Genomic DNA, 13,105 nt, shown 5'->3' with positions numbered 1-13,105 from the left:
AATTGGAAATGCAGGGGGCGTTTTAGATATCAAATGCTTTGATAATTTGCTATGTTTTAAGTATGTAAATCCCTCCTTCAGCCCTGCTTGGATCTTGTTAATGCAGGTTAAGCAGCATGATGCTGAGAAACTGAAACATTAACTGCTGTGCTATCCATATAAGGGCTGAATAAATTTACCATGAAGCCTCAGTGTTCACTTAAAAAAGTTTATTTACAATTTAAATTACAAGAAAAGCACTGACTTAATCACTGAACTCTATGCTGAAACATTATATAGCCTACACTTGAAAAAAAAAACACAAGTAACCTCCATATTTCATTTAACTTTGTCAAAAGAAGAAAAACAGCCTACTGTTGGATATAGTTTTAATTTCCTCTGGTCTACATTAATTCAACAGGAAGAGACAAAAGGTCATTTGATTCACAGCACTTTGGGAGGGAGCACCCATTGAGGGATACGTTGTGTGTGTGTGGGGACGGGGGGGGCCTGGGGGACACGTCCACCCCTGCCCTCACTCCGTAGGGCGTCCTCCTCACATGGCAGCTTCGTTTCAACCAGAGCCCCAAAAACTCTGTTGTTAATCTACACCACTACAGAGACTCCTACAGCACTAGAGCCTTTGCAATGACCACAGGAGATGTGACATGGAAAGTTCTATGGCGATACAGGATGCTAAGTAATAATATAACAATGACAGGAGCGGTCCACATGGTTAGCTAAATGCCTAGCCAACACAGCACTACACCACTGCATGCCTCTTCATAGGATAAGACTGTTTACATCAAGCCAGCGGAATCTATAAACAACCTAAATAGTGTTTTCTTTTTTCACTGTATATTCTTTTTTTTTTTTTCAAGTTTGTGTAACCCAGTGTTTCACAAAAAAAAGTACATGTCAAAACTACACATGTTAGGGCTGTACCTTATTATTTAGTCCATTATAGTCACATTGATAGCTGCTGTCTTAGTAGCCTACTTAGTAGCGACAGGCTAGCTGTCTCCATAGCTTTATTCTGGCGTGCAAGTCTTTTAGAGAAAGAGAGAGAGAGTGATGAGCTCAGAGATTATGCTCGGCGCCCTCCAAAAACACAGGGTGTCTCCAGACTTCAGGCTTCCACATGCATCCGCACAGCAGGCCATCAGAAGACGGTTGTTGTTGTTGTTGTTGTTGTTGTTGTTGTTGTGTGTGTGTGTATGTGTGTGTGTGTGTGTGTGTGTGTGTGTGTGTGTGCGTGTGTGTGTGTGTGTGTGTTTGTGTGCGCACGCCACCTTGTCCTCCTCTCTGGCTCACAGGGAAGATGTGGTGGAGTCCACTACTTCCCTCCCGTTACAGACGGTCGGCACAGGGGTGGGGGCTGAAGCTGAGGGAGAAAAGGTTTAGAGTTTTATTGGGTTTACAGAGAGGACAATAAACAATAATATGAATTCATTTGAAGTGTAAGTATACTATTCATGTATAACTTAATATATGCTGTGTCCCTGTGTTTATTTCAAGCCTATGGCCTTTAAAACAAAGTTCCAATAACTGTTTCTGTGTGTCTTTTATAATATCCATTCAGACAAAAATCTAAGAAACAGTGTGTATCATGTACAGTATCTGGTCCTGTAAATGCAACAAGTACACTCTGTGTGTTCATATTGCTAGGTGGGCCATGTTTTTATGTGGCTTCAGAAAGGACATGAGTCACAAGGGCATCTTTAGAAATGCAGTGGACACCGCAAGGACAACTGCCAAGCAGGCGTGGAGTTGTCCAGCATCAGATAATAAAAGCAGACTGTGTGTGTGTGTGTTTGTGTGTGTGTGTGTGTGTGTGTGTGTGTGCGTGCGTGTGTGAGCAGTGTTTGTGTGAGACAGAAAGACACACCTTGGGAGTAGTTGGAGCCAGCGGTGTTGACCTTGATGACCTTAGACCTAATGCTGGCGACGTTCTTCTGCGGCTGGAAGAGGATGATGTGGACCTTGGGGGCGAAGAGGCAGCCCAGCACCACGGAGCCACTCAGGCTGACTGAGATGCACATGGTGGTGGTCTGCACCTGAACAAACACAGAGAAACAAACTGGACATCTCAGCCTAGATGCCGCCTGAGTTTGAACTGATTCAACATGCAACATTCAACACTCAAAGATTCTTAAGATGCAGGAGGTCAGAATTAACCTAACTTGTTATTGTGTTAAATTGGTGCGGTACAATATTGTATATGCCATCATGATCCAAAAACAGCATACCACTTATATTCCTCCCCCGCCACCTTTTGATAAGTACCACCACACAACAACTTATAGGCTTCCACCCTATTCGAGTTTGTTGTGTTACCACGTAATTACACCCTAAACTGAATCTACATAATTCACCATATGCTTCAAAATATTAGTTGTTTTATTCAGCTATGTTTGCATACATGCATATTACAGTATTTCTCAGCAGAGGCTTTTCTCCAAAGTGACTACTCTTATCAATAAACATTATAAACATGAACAAGTCAAGGTCAAGTCTCAAATGTAGTCATAAAGCCTACATTAAAGCAAATGGCAATAATAGTCAGACTAACACAAATAACAGTAACATTCTAGATCACCCAGTGTTTCTCAGCGTAATTTGTCTGTGCCCTAGGCTAAATGGAATCCGTTGGAATGGATAATTATTTGAGTTTTGGCAGAGTCAATAGGGCTGCTAGTTTCTACTGCAAACAAATGATTACTATTACCATTTCAATTTGTATTGAAAGTGGAAAGGCCTACTTTCAAAAAGAAACTAATTTCTCCAGGACTATCAAGCACTATCAGCAACAAGAAATAAGTCCAATTAGATTGGAAGGAATCACCAATCATCCTGAAGACATCCTGAATATTCTAAATGCACATTGCAGGTTGACAAGTTGGCAAGTAAGCCTTCACTTGATCTGCTTCTCAAGAGTCAGAGGGCATTAATGAATGAAGTTTGCAATATGTGTCCACCAATGGACCACCAATGATTACTGATATGCTCCACTCATATCAGTATATCCATGGTTCTCTAGAACAGTGTTTTTCAACCACTGTGCCGTGGCACACTAGTGTGCCGTGACACATTGTTAGGTGTGCCGTGGGAAATTATCCAATTTCACCTAAGTGGTCTAAAAAAGAGTGAATAGAAATAATTTTCTTTGTGTTCATTTGATTCCTATTCAAGACACTTTGACAAGAATGACTTGATATCATTAATGCGGGCTACAGATTTTTATTTAATTCCATTTTCCATAAAATTTCATTTTATTTAACATTTTCGGCTGGTGGTGTGCCTCAGGATTTTTTCAATGAAAAAAGTGTGCCTTGGCTCAAAAAAGGTTGAAAAACACTGCTCTAGAACAACACATGTTAGATTACATAGTAAATGAAAGGTAGGTTAAGGACATTCAAATTACCTGTGTGGCTGCATTCAAATGTATCTTTATTCTTTAACCAATGTATTGCTTATAGCTCTACAGATTTATACATAGCACCACAAAGCTAAGCTTTGTTATGAAGATGTTATACATTTGTTATTACCATTAGAATGAACTGACCTTCAAAATGGCTGTTAGGGTGCTGTACACCAATTCACATTCTCTAAAATCCTTTCAATGTCATACTCTGTCCAACTGAGTTTTATTTGCTGATGTACATATGAATCACAGCTTCACCCTCTGAGTCTGTATTCTAGGTTTTACCTAGTTGCTGTATACATACCCGTTTGAATGATGCATTGGCTACAGGGAAAGGTCAGTTTGTGTGTGTGTGTGTGTATGTGTGGTGGTGAGAAATGTCTGTTTGCCCTTTTCTGAACTTGCTGGGAGTGTTTGTGTGTGTTTCTCTCTTGGTGCTTGTGTGTGTGTGTGTGTGTGTGTGTGTGTGTGTGTGTATGTGCGTATGTCTGTGTATATGTGTGTGTGTGTGTGTGTGTGTGTGTGTGTGTGTGTGTGTGTATGCATTTGATTTTTTTGGCCATTTCTACATTTTGATATTGCCGGATCGTATTCCTTATCAGCATACGGCTAACACGTCCTGACAGCTTAACCTCTGCTGAACCAGCGGGTATAATGTTGCAGGCACAGGAAGCTAGACAAGCCTCAACTTCTCCCCCGCCATGCCAGACAGACACACACACTCGTCCGCAGCATCCAAATGGATCTCTGGTGTGGATGCGGCTGTGAAGTGGTAATCAGATGCCGTGCACACACACACTCTGCACTCTGACACGGCAGCAGCACACCCCGCCAAGGATTTCAAAATCGACGCCAGTGTTAACAACAAGTGGTGGTGATGTAAATTTTAGATGCCAGTGGAGAGAGCGTGGGTTATGGCCCCTGAACCATCCCAATGGACCAATGAAAACACAAACCAATGAACTGTTATCTGGTTTAAAAGCAGCCAGATGTGTGCTTGGAGTCAAACCAAGGATAATGTTTACAAGAGGCTTGATTATGAAATGTAATCATGACACATATTTAACAATATTTATGTTTATTCATGTCCAAGGTGGAATAATCATCGAAATTTGTGGAGGATGGTCAGTGGAAACATGATATATCAAATGAAAACGTGACTTCATTCAACAACATTTAGAGGTACCCTTCTCTCTGTCTCTGTCAAAGTCTCCAGCCGGCCTTATTGACGTCAGAAAGAGCAAAGTGCCTTGATTTATACCTCAACACAAAAACATCCAGTCAAGTTTGTAAGGCTGAATGCCTGGGGAAAGGGCACATCAATGCCTGAAATTCCAGCAACAGAGTGGAGTAGGGGAGGGGAGGGGAGCAGGGCGAGAGCAGTTGCAAAAAGATAAAGTCTAGACATATTTTCACAGGGCCAGTCTCAATCTAATCGGGGAGACCTTATCAGCTTCAGAATTAAAGCTGATACACTTTGTTAACCACTATGAATTGCACAGGAAGTTCGTTGGTCCTCTGAATTGACATGGAAGACAGAGTTTTAATTAGTGTTCAAATACCACAGAGATATACGTAAAAAACACTTACGCTTTCAAATTGGAAATGATAACTGTGAAATTTGTCTCTTGATTTCAAAACAAATTATAAACACGAACACGAGAGACCACATATCAAATTCAATTACATTTTAATTTAATTTATTTATACAGCACGACTTAAAATGAAACTTTCAAGAATCAATATGCGAACTTCACTGAAGCCAGACTGTGTTTTAGCGATGCAATATGATAATGTTGCCGAGATAAGACGCCTGGGTTAGTTTAATAAGACGGTAGGAGGAAAGGCCTCACATGGTCCAGGTCCAACTTCCACATTTCTGTGTTTATTGATCCCATTTTGTTTTTCATGCCGATAGACCCCAAATTAAGGCCTGTGTGGTTTGAGCAACACACATCTCTGGTCTTTCTTGCAAGCTCCTGGATCAGCCCGTGGTGGCCTGGGATCAGCTCAGAGGTGAGGCTACACACACACACACACACACACACACACACACACACACACACACACACACACACACACACACAGAGGCCAGACAACCATGCAGAGGTCCGGGATCTAAAAGCTCCAGACCAGGCAACGCTTCAGTCATCTGTTTGTTGTACTGTTTATTCTGCTGTTTTCCTAACAGAAAATAGTGTCCTTCAATGGTTTTCTTCTGAAGGTGTACCTTTATGAAAAGTTAACAGGAAAGAAGAGATATACTCACGGGTGCGGTGTATACTCTGTCTGAAATATTGGAAGTTATAACAGTCTTTATTTGTTCAAAGTCTTGGTTAACTTGAAGTCGAGCATATTTGCTTGTTCTTGCTAGTGTCTCTATGCAAAGGTAGAGAGAGCCAGAGCTCAAACATTTCATTGTATTTTTAATAACTTTTAAATAAAAGTGCAAAGTTAAACTTGAAGTCTGTGAAAAGAGCCATTTTGATTAATGCAGGACGCAATATTCCCTGCCACTGAGTTCAGCTTTATTCTAATTGCGTGTTAAATTCCCTGCTCTTCCTCATTAATGCAACACAAACAGGGCTTTGTGCCTCAAGCGATAGCACAGACTGAATATTTGAAATACTGTTGAATATTTGTATATTGGATATTGCACTGACTCATTTCTGACCTATAGGGATCTCTGAACTGTATGTAAATGTGTGGGAACAACAGTGATTAAGAGCAGGTATGATAGCCACTGCTTGCACAGGCATCAAGCCCACTGGGCTCTGCCAGAGAAGAGTAGGAGGGAACCACTGATGCCTTCCTCTCTCAAGTTCACACAGTACCCAGTGGACACATTCCATAGACCAGACTTGTCTATGTGACCACTTATAGTAAGAGAAAAGGGCTCAATTAATACATTTCCCATGATTCCGCTAAAGCGCCGCGTCATTTTATACACCACGTGTTGGAGAATCATGTGCAGCTCATTCGAATTCTTACCTGTAGGTGCCTGTTATTATGAAACGCAGTCTGCATTTCTGCAAAGTCTTTTCTGTTGATGTGTGTTGGCTGGTTGGTTCAGTGCCTGATGACGGCTGTGGAGTGGAGGGGAGGTGATGCTCTGGGAATACCTGGCTCCTCATCAAGGCCCTTTCATTCTTTTGACACAACCTGGTGTGAGGCAGGCCAACGCCTCTGCCCTGCCTATGGCCATTCTCAATGGCTTTGTTTACTCGGCTGCTAAGTGAATACTGACATTTTGTTACTCAAAGCCACAGCGGGGTCTCTGATGGCAACAGACAGGCAGCCTGAATAGCCTTGAGACAGAGTTTTGTTTGGTTTCTTATCCTTTTTTTCTCTCTCGTAATAACAGGTTTTGTGAACATCATACATTCGGATAAACGTGATTTTATCTGGTTTGGCATTTGTGTGGGCTGGGTGTGACTCAAACAGAGGCACAAACACACGCGCGTGCACACACACACACACAAATACATAAATGCATACACACACACACACACACACACACACACACACACACACACACACACACACACACAAACACACAGATATGTATACACACAGACACTCAACATTCAGGAGGTAGAAGCTGCTCACTGCTGTTGAGTGAAGGCCAATTATAAACCAAACTGTGGACCTCTGCTGAGGATTATCCACCTTGTTTTGTTAAATACAGCTCATCTCCTCCTGCTAAAGTACAGCAGTGACTCAAAGTCCTCCCTGTGTTTCTGAGCAATTATGAAGTAAACATAACCCATACAGACCCACCACTTCACCTTATCTTCCTCTTTAACCCATCTAATAGGTTTCATTCAAGCTCCAACTCAAGGACAGTGTCGATTAAAGCTCGCAGAAAATGTCAACAGCATGGCAAACAACCTCGCTGCCTAGTTGCTAGGGTCCATGCTTATTTGTATTCTTTACGGTAGATGTGTACCTGTGTGCCTCCTGAGGAATAGCATGACAAACTACACTTAGTAGTCTACTGTATATAACCTATGCTGTCTAGCTTCAACCAAGGTGCAGAGAAGAGTTTGGTTCCAAAACACTATATCCACCATTTTAATGACATTTCATAAATATTTGTTTTCATAATTTGTAATTTCTGTAGAAATGTTTTTGGATAGTGTTATTTGATTTATCTTTACTCAATCAAAACAGCACAACTGCAATTTGATAGATATTTCCTGGAATACACAATTAAATAACATGACCTTTTTAACGTTTTTATATAGCGTTTTGGAATCAAACTCTTATTTTGTCGTCACTTTAAGCGGTTTGCGGTCTGTGAAGATGGAAAGCCACTGTTACTTTCTTGACGGTCTGCTCAGCACCCACGGAGTGTTCTGGAAGTGAGGTTCAGTTGTGTTCTGATGATGAGCTCTGTGTCCGCGGTGGGCGCTCGCTCGGCCCTGCTGGCTGTTCCAGCAGCCGGAGAGAATCCCAGCTAATCTGGCCCAGATGAGATCTCTGATGCCTCCCCTTTGTTCTCGCTTTAGAAGACTGCCGGAGAAGGATGAAAAGAACTCCGTCTCTTTCATAATAAAACTCTGCGGAGATGGCACCTGGGTACCGCTAGGTGCCATTTAAAAAGGCTGTACTCTGCTAATGGATAGGATTTTCTGCTTATCTAAACAGCTCGGCACAAACACGGCAGCCTGAGAGACACACTGTTGAAAGGAAACTCAGAAATTAGATTCTTCTGATCTGATTCTGTGGTCCTGGAGGGACTCATCTTTTTATGAAATTTTTTTTACCACCTATGTCCAGAAGCTACTCTCCCTAATAGGAAAAAGCCTTTCTGAAAGGTGATAATTGAATAATTTACCAGCAAAGTGCAAAGTTATAACTTATAATAGAATCCATAATACACACACACACAAACACACACAAACACAGAGACAGAGGATCAGGCAGATTAACTGAACAAATGGGAGCACTTTGGCTCTACTCACCTGCTAATTTTGTGCTAACACTTCCCTGCCTCACTAAATCAATGGTTGCGAACCCCGAATGGTTGTGTTAAAACAAAATTAATAATATATATTTTAATCCTGAATTGAATTATCACTTTTATGTTCATCCATTTCATTTATTTCCCTTTTCCATCTCTAACACACACACACACACACACACACACACACACACACACACACACACACACACACACACACACACACACACACACACACACACACACACACACACAGCACTAGATTGCACTAGATTATACAGCCTCGATGATCTCTAGCTCCAGTGCCCGCTCCCTCACAGTGTCCGCTCAGCGTAAACTCACCCTGTAGTCGCTGGCGGTGACGTAGAAGATGGGCTGGAAGGCCAGCCAGATGATGCAGGTGGTGTACATGGTGAAGCCGATGAACTTGGCCTCGTTGAAGTTCTCGGGGCACTTGCGCGTCTTGAAGGCGTAGACGGTGCACAGGCCGATGAGCACGCAGTTGTAGGCCAGCGAGGCCAGCATGCTGGAGTCCTTGCTGTTGCACTTGAGCGTGACCACGTCGCGGCGCTCGGGCGCCACCTCCTTGCGCACGCCGGGCGCCTCCACCAGCAGCCAGCCCGTCGCCACCGCCAGCTGGCAGGAGATGAGCGCGGCGCAGATGGCCACCTGCGAGGCGGGGCTGATGAAGCGCGGGCGCTGGGCGCCGGCCTCGCGCACGCCGCCGAAGATGCGCGCGATGCGGTTGGTCTTGGTGAGCAGCGCCGAGTAGCAGACGGCGAAGGACGTGCCCAGGCCCAGGCGCCGCAGCGTGCACACGGCCGCCGACGGCTTGGCGATGTAGATGAAGGTGACGGCGTAGCACAGCCACACGCCCAGCAGCAGGATGTAGGAGAGCTCGCGGCCCGACGCCTTCACCACCGGCGTGTCGTTGTGCCGCAGGAACACCACGGCCACCGCCAGCGTGCACAGCATGCCGAAGCACGAGATGGTCACCGGCCCGACGGCCCAGGCGTCCGACCAGCGGATGTACTCCTCGGGCAGCTCGAAGCAGCCGGTCAGGTTGGCCAGCGGCCACTCGCCGAAGCCGCAGTCCTCGCAGGTGAACTCGTCCAGCAGGTACTGGTGAGCCTGGCACGGGATGCAGATCCAGCAGCAGACGTCGCCCGGCTGCATGCTCTTGGCCTCGTTGGGCTGGCACGGGTCGCTGCACTGCGAGGTGGGGATGGCGCCGTTGGCCCACGGCACCTGGCTGGTGTTCAGCACCAGGTTCTGCGCCCAGTAGCCCACCTTGCGGTAGACGTACTTGCCGTCCTCCATGTGGTAGTGGAAGATGTTGTAGCGGCCCAGGCTGTCTCCGGTGGAGGTGAAGCGGACTACGTTGTCGTTGTCAGCTGGTCTGAACGGGGCTGGAGGAGGGGGAAGTACAAGAGGAACATCACAAATGTGTGTGATTGAAAATGAATATGCTGAGAGCGATGCAATTAGTCAGAGGTAGAAAGAGCTGCCTCTGTGACAATCACTCCCCCTGCTGGTGGCAGATGGATCTAGAGTTATGAAACAGACAGCTAAAACTGCTTACTGTAACAGCAATTATAGGCGGTGTAAAATACTTTTCTCTTACTATAAAACATTTCTAAATTCATCCCTGAATAGCCATGCCAAATGCTACTTAACTCCTACATTTTGGCACTTGTTCACATAAGAGTTGTCACCAATACAAAAAGTTCTGCTTGCCAATGTATTTATTCATCCACTAGAATCTCAGTATCCTCTGAAATCTGGCTGCCATTCACATCAACAGAAAAGAAAAGAGACACGTTTTAATGAAGAGCCATTCTGCTCACAAACTCCTATTGTGAATACCTCCAATATGAGCATAGCTCACAAAAAGGCATTCAATTATTTATTTTTTTGCTTTTGGGTGGACCGTGTTTTTTAACAAGGGCTGTTTGAATGCTTTCCATCTGAAACAACAGCACAGTTAAAGTCTGCCTTTACATCTTCAAAGCACAGAAAACATCCCTGGGTCTGGCGCTGATTAAAGAAACCTACAGCCCTCATCCTGTACCTCACCGTGAGTAAATACGCTTCCCTGTGGGACGAGCAGCAAACCTCTATGATTTAACTCTTTGCTACATGCCATGAATCTCGCATTACTAATAGGCTCATAAGAGATATTGCTGTATATACTTCAAGGCAGTCCAGTGGGACAGTGCAAGATGGATTTTTTTTTCATGGCTCTGGAAGGGCAAGTTGAGTTTGGAACACTGTACTAGCAATATCTTGCTGGGAAATTATTCAAATTTGCAGATATTATGGCCCCATGGGTATTTCTGTATTGAAAATAAATCAGATTCATTGTGCAAGGGTCAAAACTTTTGGTTTTACTATTGTAACCATCTCCTTGGCAGATTACATATATTATTGAAGAGAATGAAATTGTTCTGGGCCACTTCAGAGGACATGTTGCAACTCTAAAATGGGCAGAGGAGCAAACTGTGGGAATAGACTCAGACTCTGGACAGCTGAGATCGCCTACACTGACCAATATTGACCATTTGCAGGACAAGCCAGGATTTGCCATCAGATGCTTGTTTTCTCTTATTGCCTGAACCCATCCTTCCTCCCCTAAGAGGCAAACTCTGAAGGTGAGAAGATATCCGTTTTCCATGGTAGCAGACTTTGCAGGATAAGGATGTCTGTGCACATTTCAGCACACTAATGCCAAAGGCCACCATTAGTAGTCATAGCTTGCATCCACTGAAATTCAGAATTTATGCAGGTTTTCATTTGATGAGTGTTCACTGCATAGTCTGAGAAGTTTGAGAGTTTCCACCACCAATTATAAGTTTTGATTAGTTAAGAATAATGGTTCTACATGTCTTTCTTGTCTGGCCCAAGGAGCAGATTAAGGGGGTGTTTTCACAAAGATATTTATTCACACAGTATTGGCTTTACATTAAATTAGTTAAAGCCTGTTTTGGATGATGATGATGTTAAATATATAACATTTAGTCATTCAGATATCTGGTCTGCAAATGTCTGCTGGTTTAGGAGTGACAACTACTTTCCAGCATTTACTTTCGCAATGGACACGTGCAAGTATGAAGCCTATTATCTATTTATATAAGCCCATATCTATTCTACAGAATCTTTATTCTCCGTTTTAATATACAGGAAACACATCCTACAGCCTTTCACCTACCCTTTTACATGCCTGAATGTGTCACCAAGACTCTCTACCTTGAAAAACACCGGAAAAAATAGACATTCTTTAGACGACACACACTCTGAAGATAGAACAGGTTTCGATAAATGTCATACAGACAGCTAGGTGTAAACTGGATCTGTTACAGAGCTGGAAGCTGATAATTAGTTATCTTTCCCTCCCTTACAAATCTCAGAGGCCAAAGGAGCCAGCATCAGTAGCATACTGCCTGTGTTAACTCTTTCATTCATGGCTCAAATGTTATGTACATGCTTGCCAATATACCTCTAGAAATTTGTATCTATTGTATTTATATAATTTATATTTTAATATTATAATATTATTTATGAATATTTAGAAATGTAACTAATTTGATTTCATTTAAAGTTGTGTATTGTTTTTGACATTTTGTGGCTTCTACACCTGCCGGCATTTTGAAATATTCTGATGCTTTAATCTCCTTTTCAAACCGACAGTTTAACATCTAGCTAATCTACAGGCCTGGTTGGTGCTGCCTATTGATGCTGGCTGCACTCACCGTCAAACTTGGTCTTGAGGATGAAATCCCGGTAGAACCTCTTGCCGGTGCCGGGCTTCATGGCGTCGCACAGTCCGGTGGTGTTGGGGCAGACGGCCTGGCGCATGTTGTGCAGCGCGTGGGCCATGGCGTACACGGCGTTGACCACGAACATGATCTTGGACTCCTGCTGGAAGGCGCCGTCGCGCAGGCTCCGTATGGCGCAGCCCGGCTCGGTCAGCCGGCAGCCGAAGCGGTGCTCCCAGAACTCCCGGAACCAGGGGTTGCGCTGGTTGCCGTGCGGCGTGAGCTTGGTGAAGTAGTCCTTGAACTCGCGGATGTTGTAGGACGCCAGCTCGATGGTGAAGGCGCCGTCGGCCGTGGTCTCGGTGCCGCGCACCACGCTGTCCTGCGCGCCCCAGCCGTCGCTCGCCACCCACACGAAGGTGGCGTTCATGCGCGCCGCCGCCACCAGCAGCTCGCGGGCGTCCTCGCTGCGCGTGAACAGGATCACCACCTTGGCGTTGGCCTTGTGCTGCAGCGAGCGGATCACGTTCTCGTAGCTGTAGCGGTTCATGGAGCGGCTCACCTTCGCATTATTTTAAAACATTATCAAGAAAACAAGCAAATCTGTCAGCCGGTGCATTAAGGAAATTTGTCCTAATCAGATATCTTAAAATAAAGTGACTCTTATTAAAACTAAGACAAAATGATCTTAAAAGAAAGTGCTAATTAAGTGTCTTTATACTAAAAACAATACCAACCAGATTTTATTTGCTTATGTATTGTTTTATTATGCTGTATTTGTTGTAATTTTTGTCACGTCGGATCCCGTTCTCGTAGCTGTATAGCGGTTCACGGAGCGACTCACCTTCACCGAGGTGGCGATGCAGATCTGCAGCGCCCGCGCCTCCTGCTGGAAGGCGTCGATGCCCGTCTCGCCGTAGTCGCCCTCGGACGCCACCGTGGACACGTAGGTCCAGTTGAAGTAGCGCAGGATCTCCGCCA

At 44.3% G+C, this 13,105-nt stretch overlaps 1 protein-coding gene across 1 annotated transcript in view; it reads right to left on the bottom strand.

Annotated features, from left to right (window-relative positions):
- Positions 1–194: 194 nt before the first annotated feature.
- Positions 195–13,105, bottom strand: part of grm2b (glutamate receptor, metabotropic 2b) — a 30,078-nt gene continuing 17,167 nt past the window's right edge. Inside the window, exons 3-7 of the mRNA XM_062545643.1 lie at positions 12,969–13,105; positions 12,119–12,686; positions 8,712–9,778; positions 1,868–2,036; positions 195–1,363 (exon numbers count right to left, since the gene is read on the bottom strand). The exon at positions 12,969–13,105 is cut by the window's right edge and continues 133 nt beyond it. Coding sequence (XP_062401627.1) covers positions 1,290–1,363; positions 1,868–2,036; positions 8,712–9,778; positions 12,119–12,686; positions 12,969–13,105 — 2,015 coding nt within the window. The 3' untranslated portion in view covers positions 195–1,289. The remainder of the gene's footprint in view (positions 1,364–1,867; positions 2,037–8,711; positions 9,779–12,118; positions 12,687–12,968) is intronic.

Source organism: Sardina pilchardus, chromosome 9 (assembly GCF_963854185.1).
Source record: "Sardina pilchardus chromosome 9, fSarPil1.1, whole genome shotgun sequence".
Taxonomy (NCBI): Eukaryota; Metazoa; Chordata; class Actinopteri; order Clupeiformes; family Clupeidae; genus Sardina; species Sardina pilchardus.
This window is presented reverse-complemented; position numbering and strand designations above follow the sequence as displayed.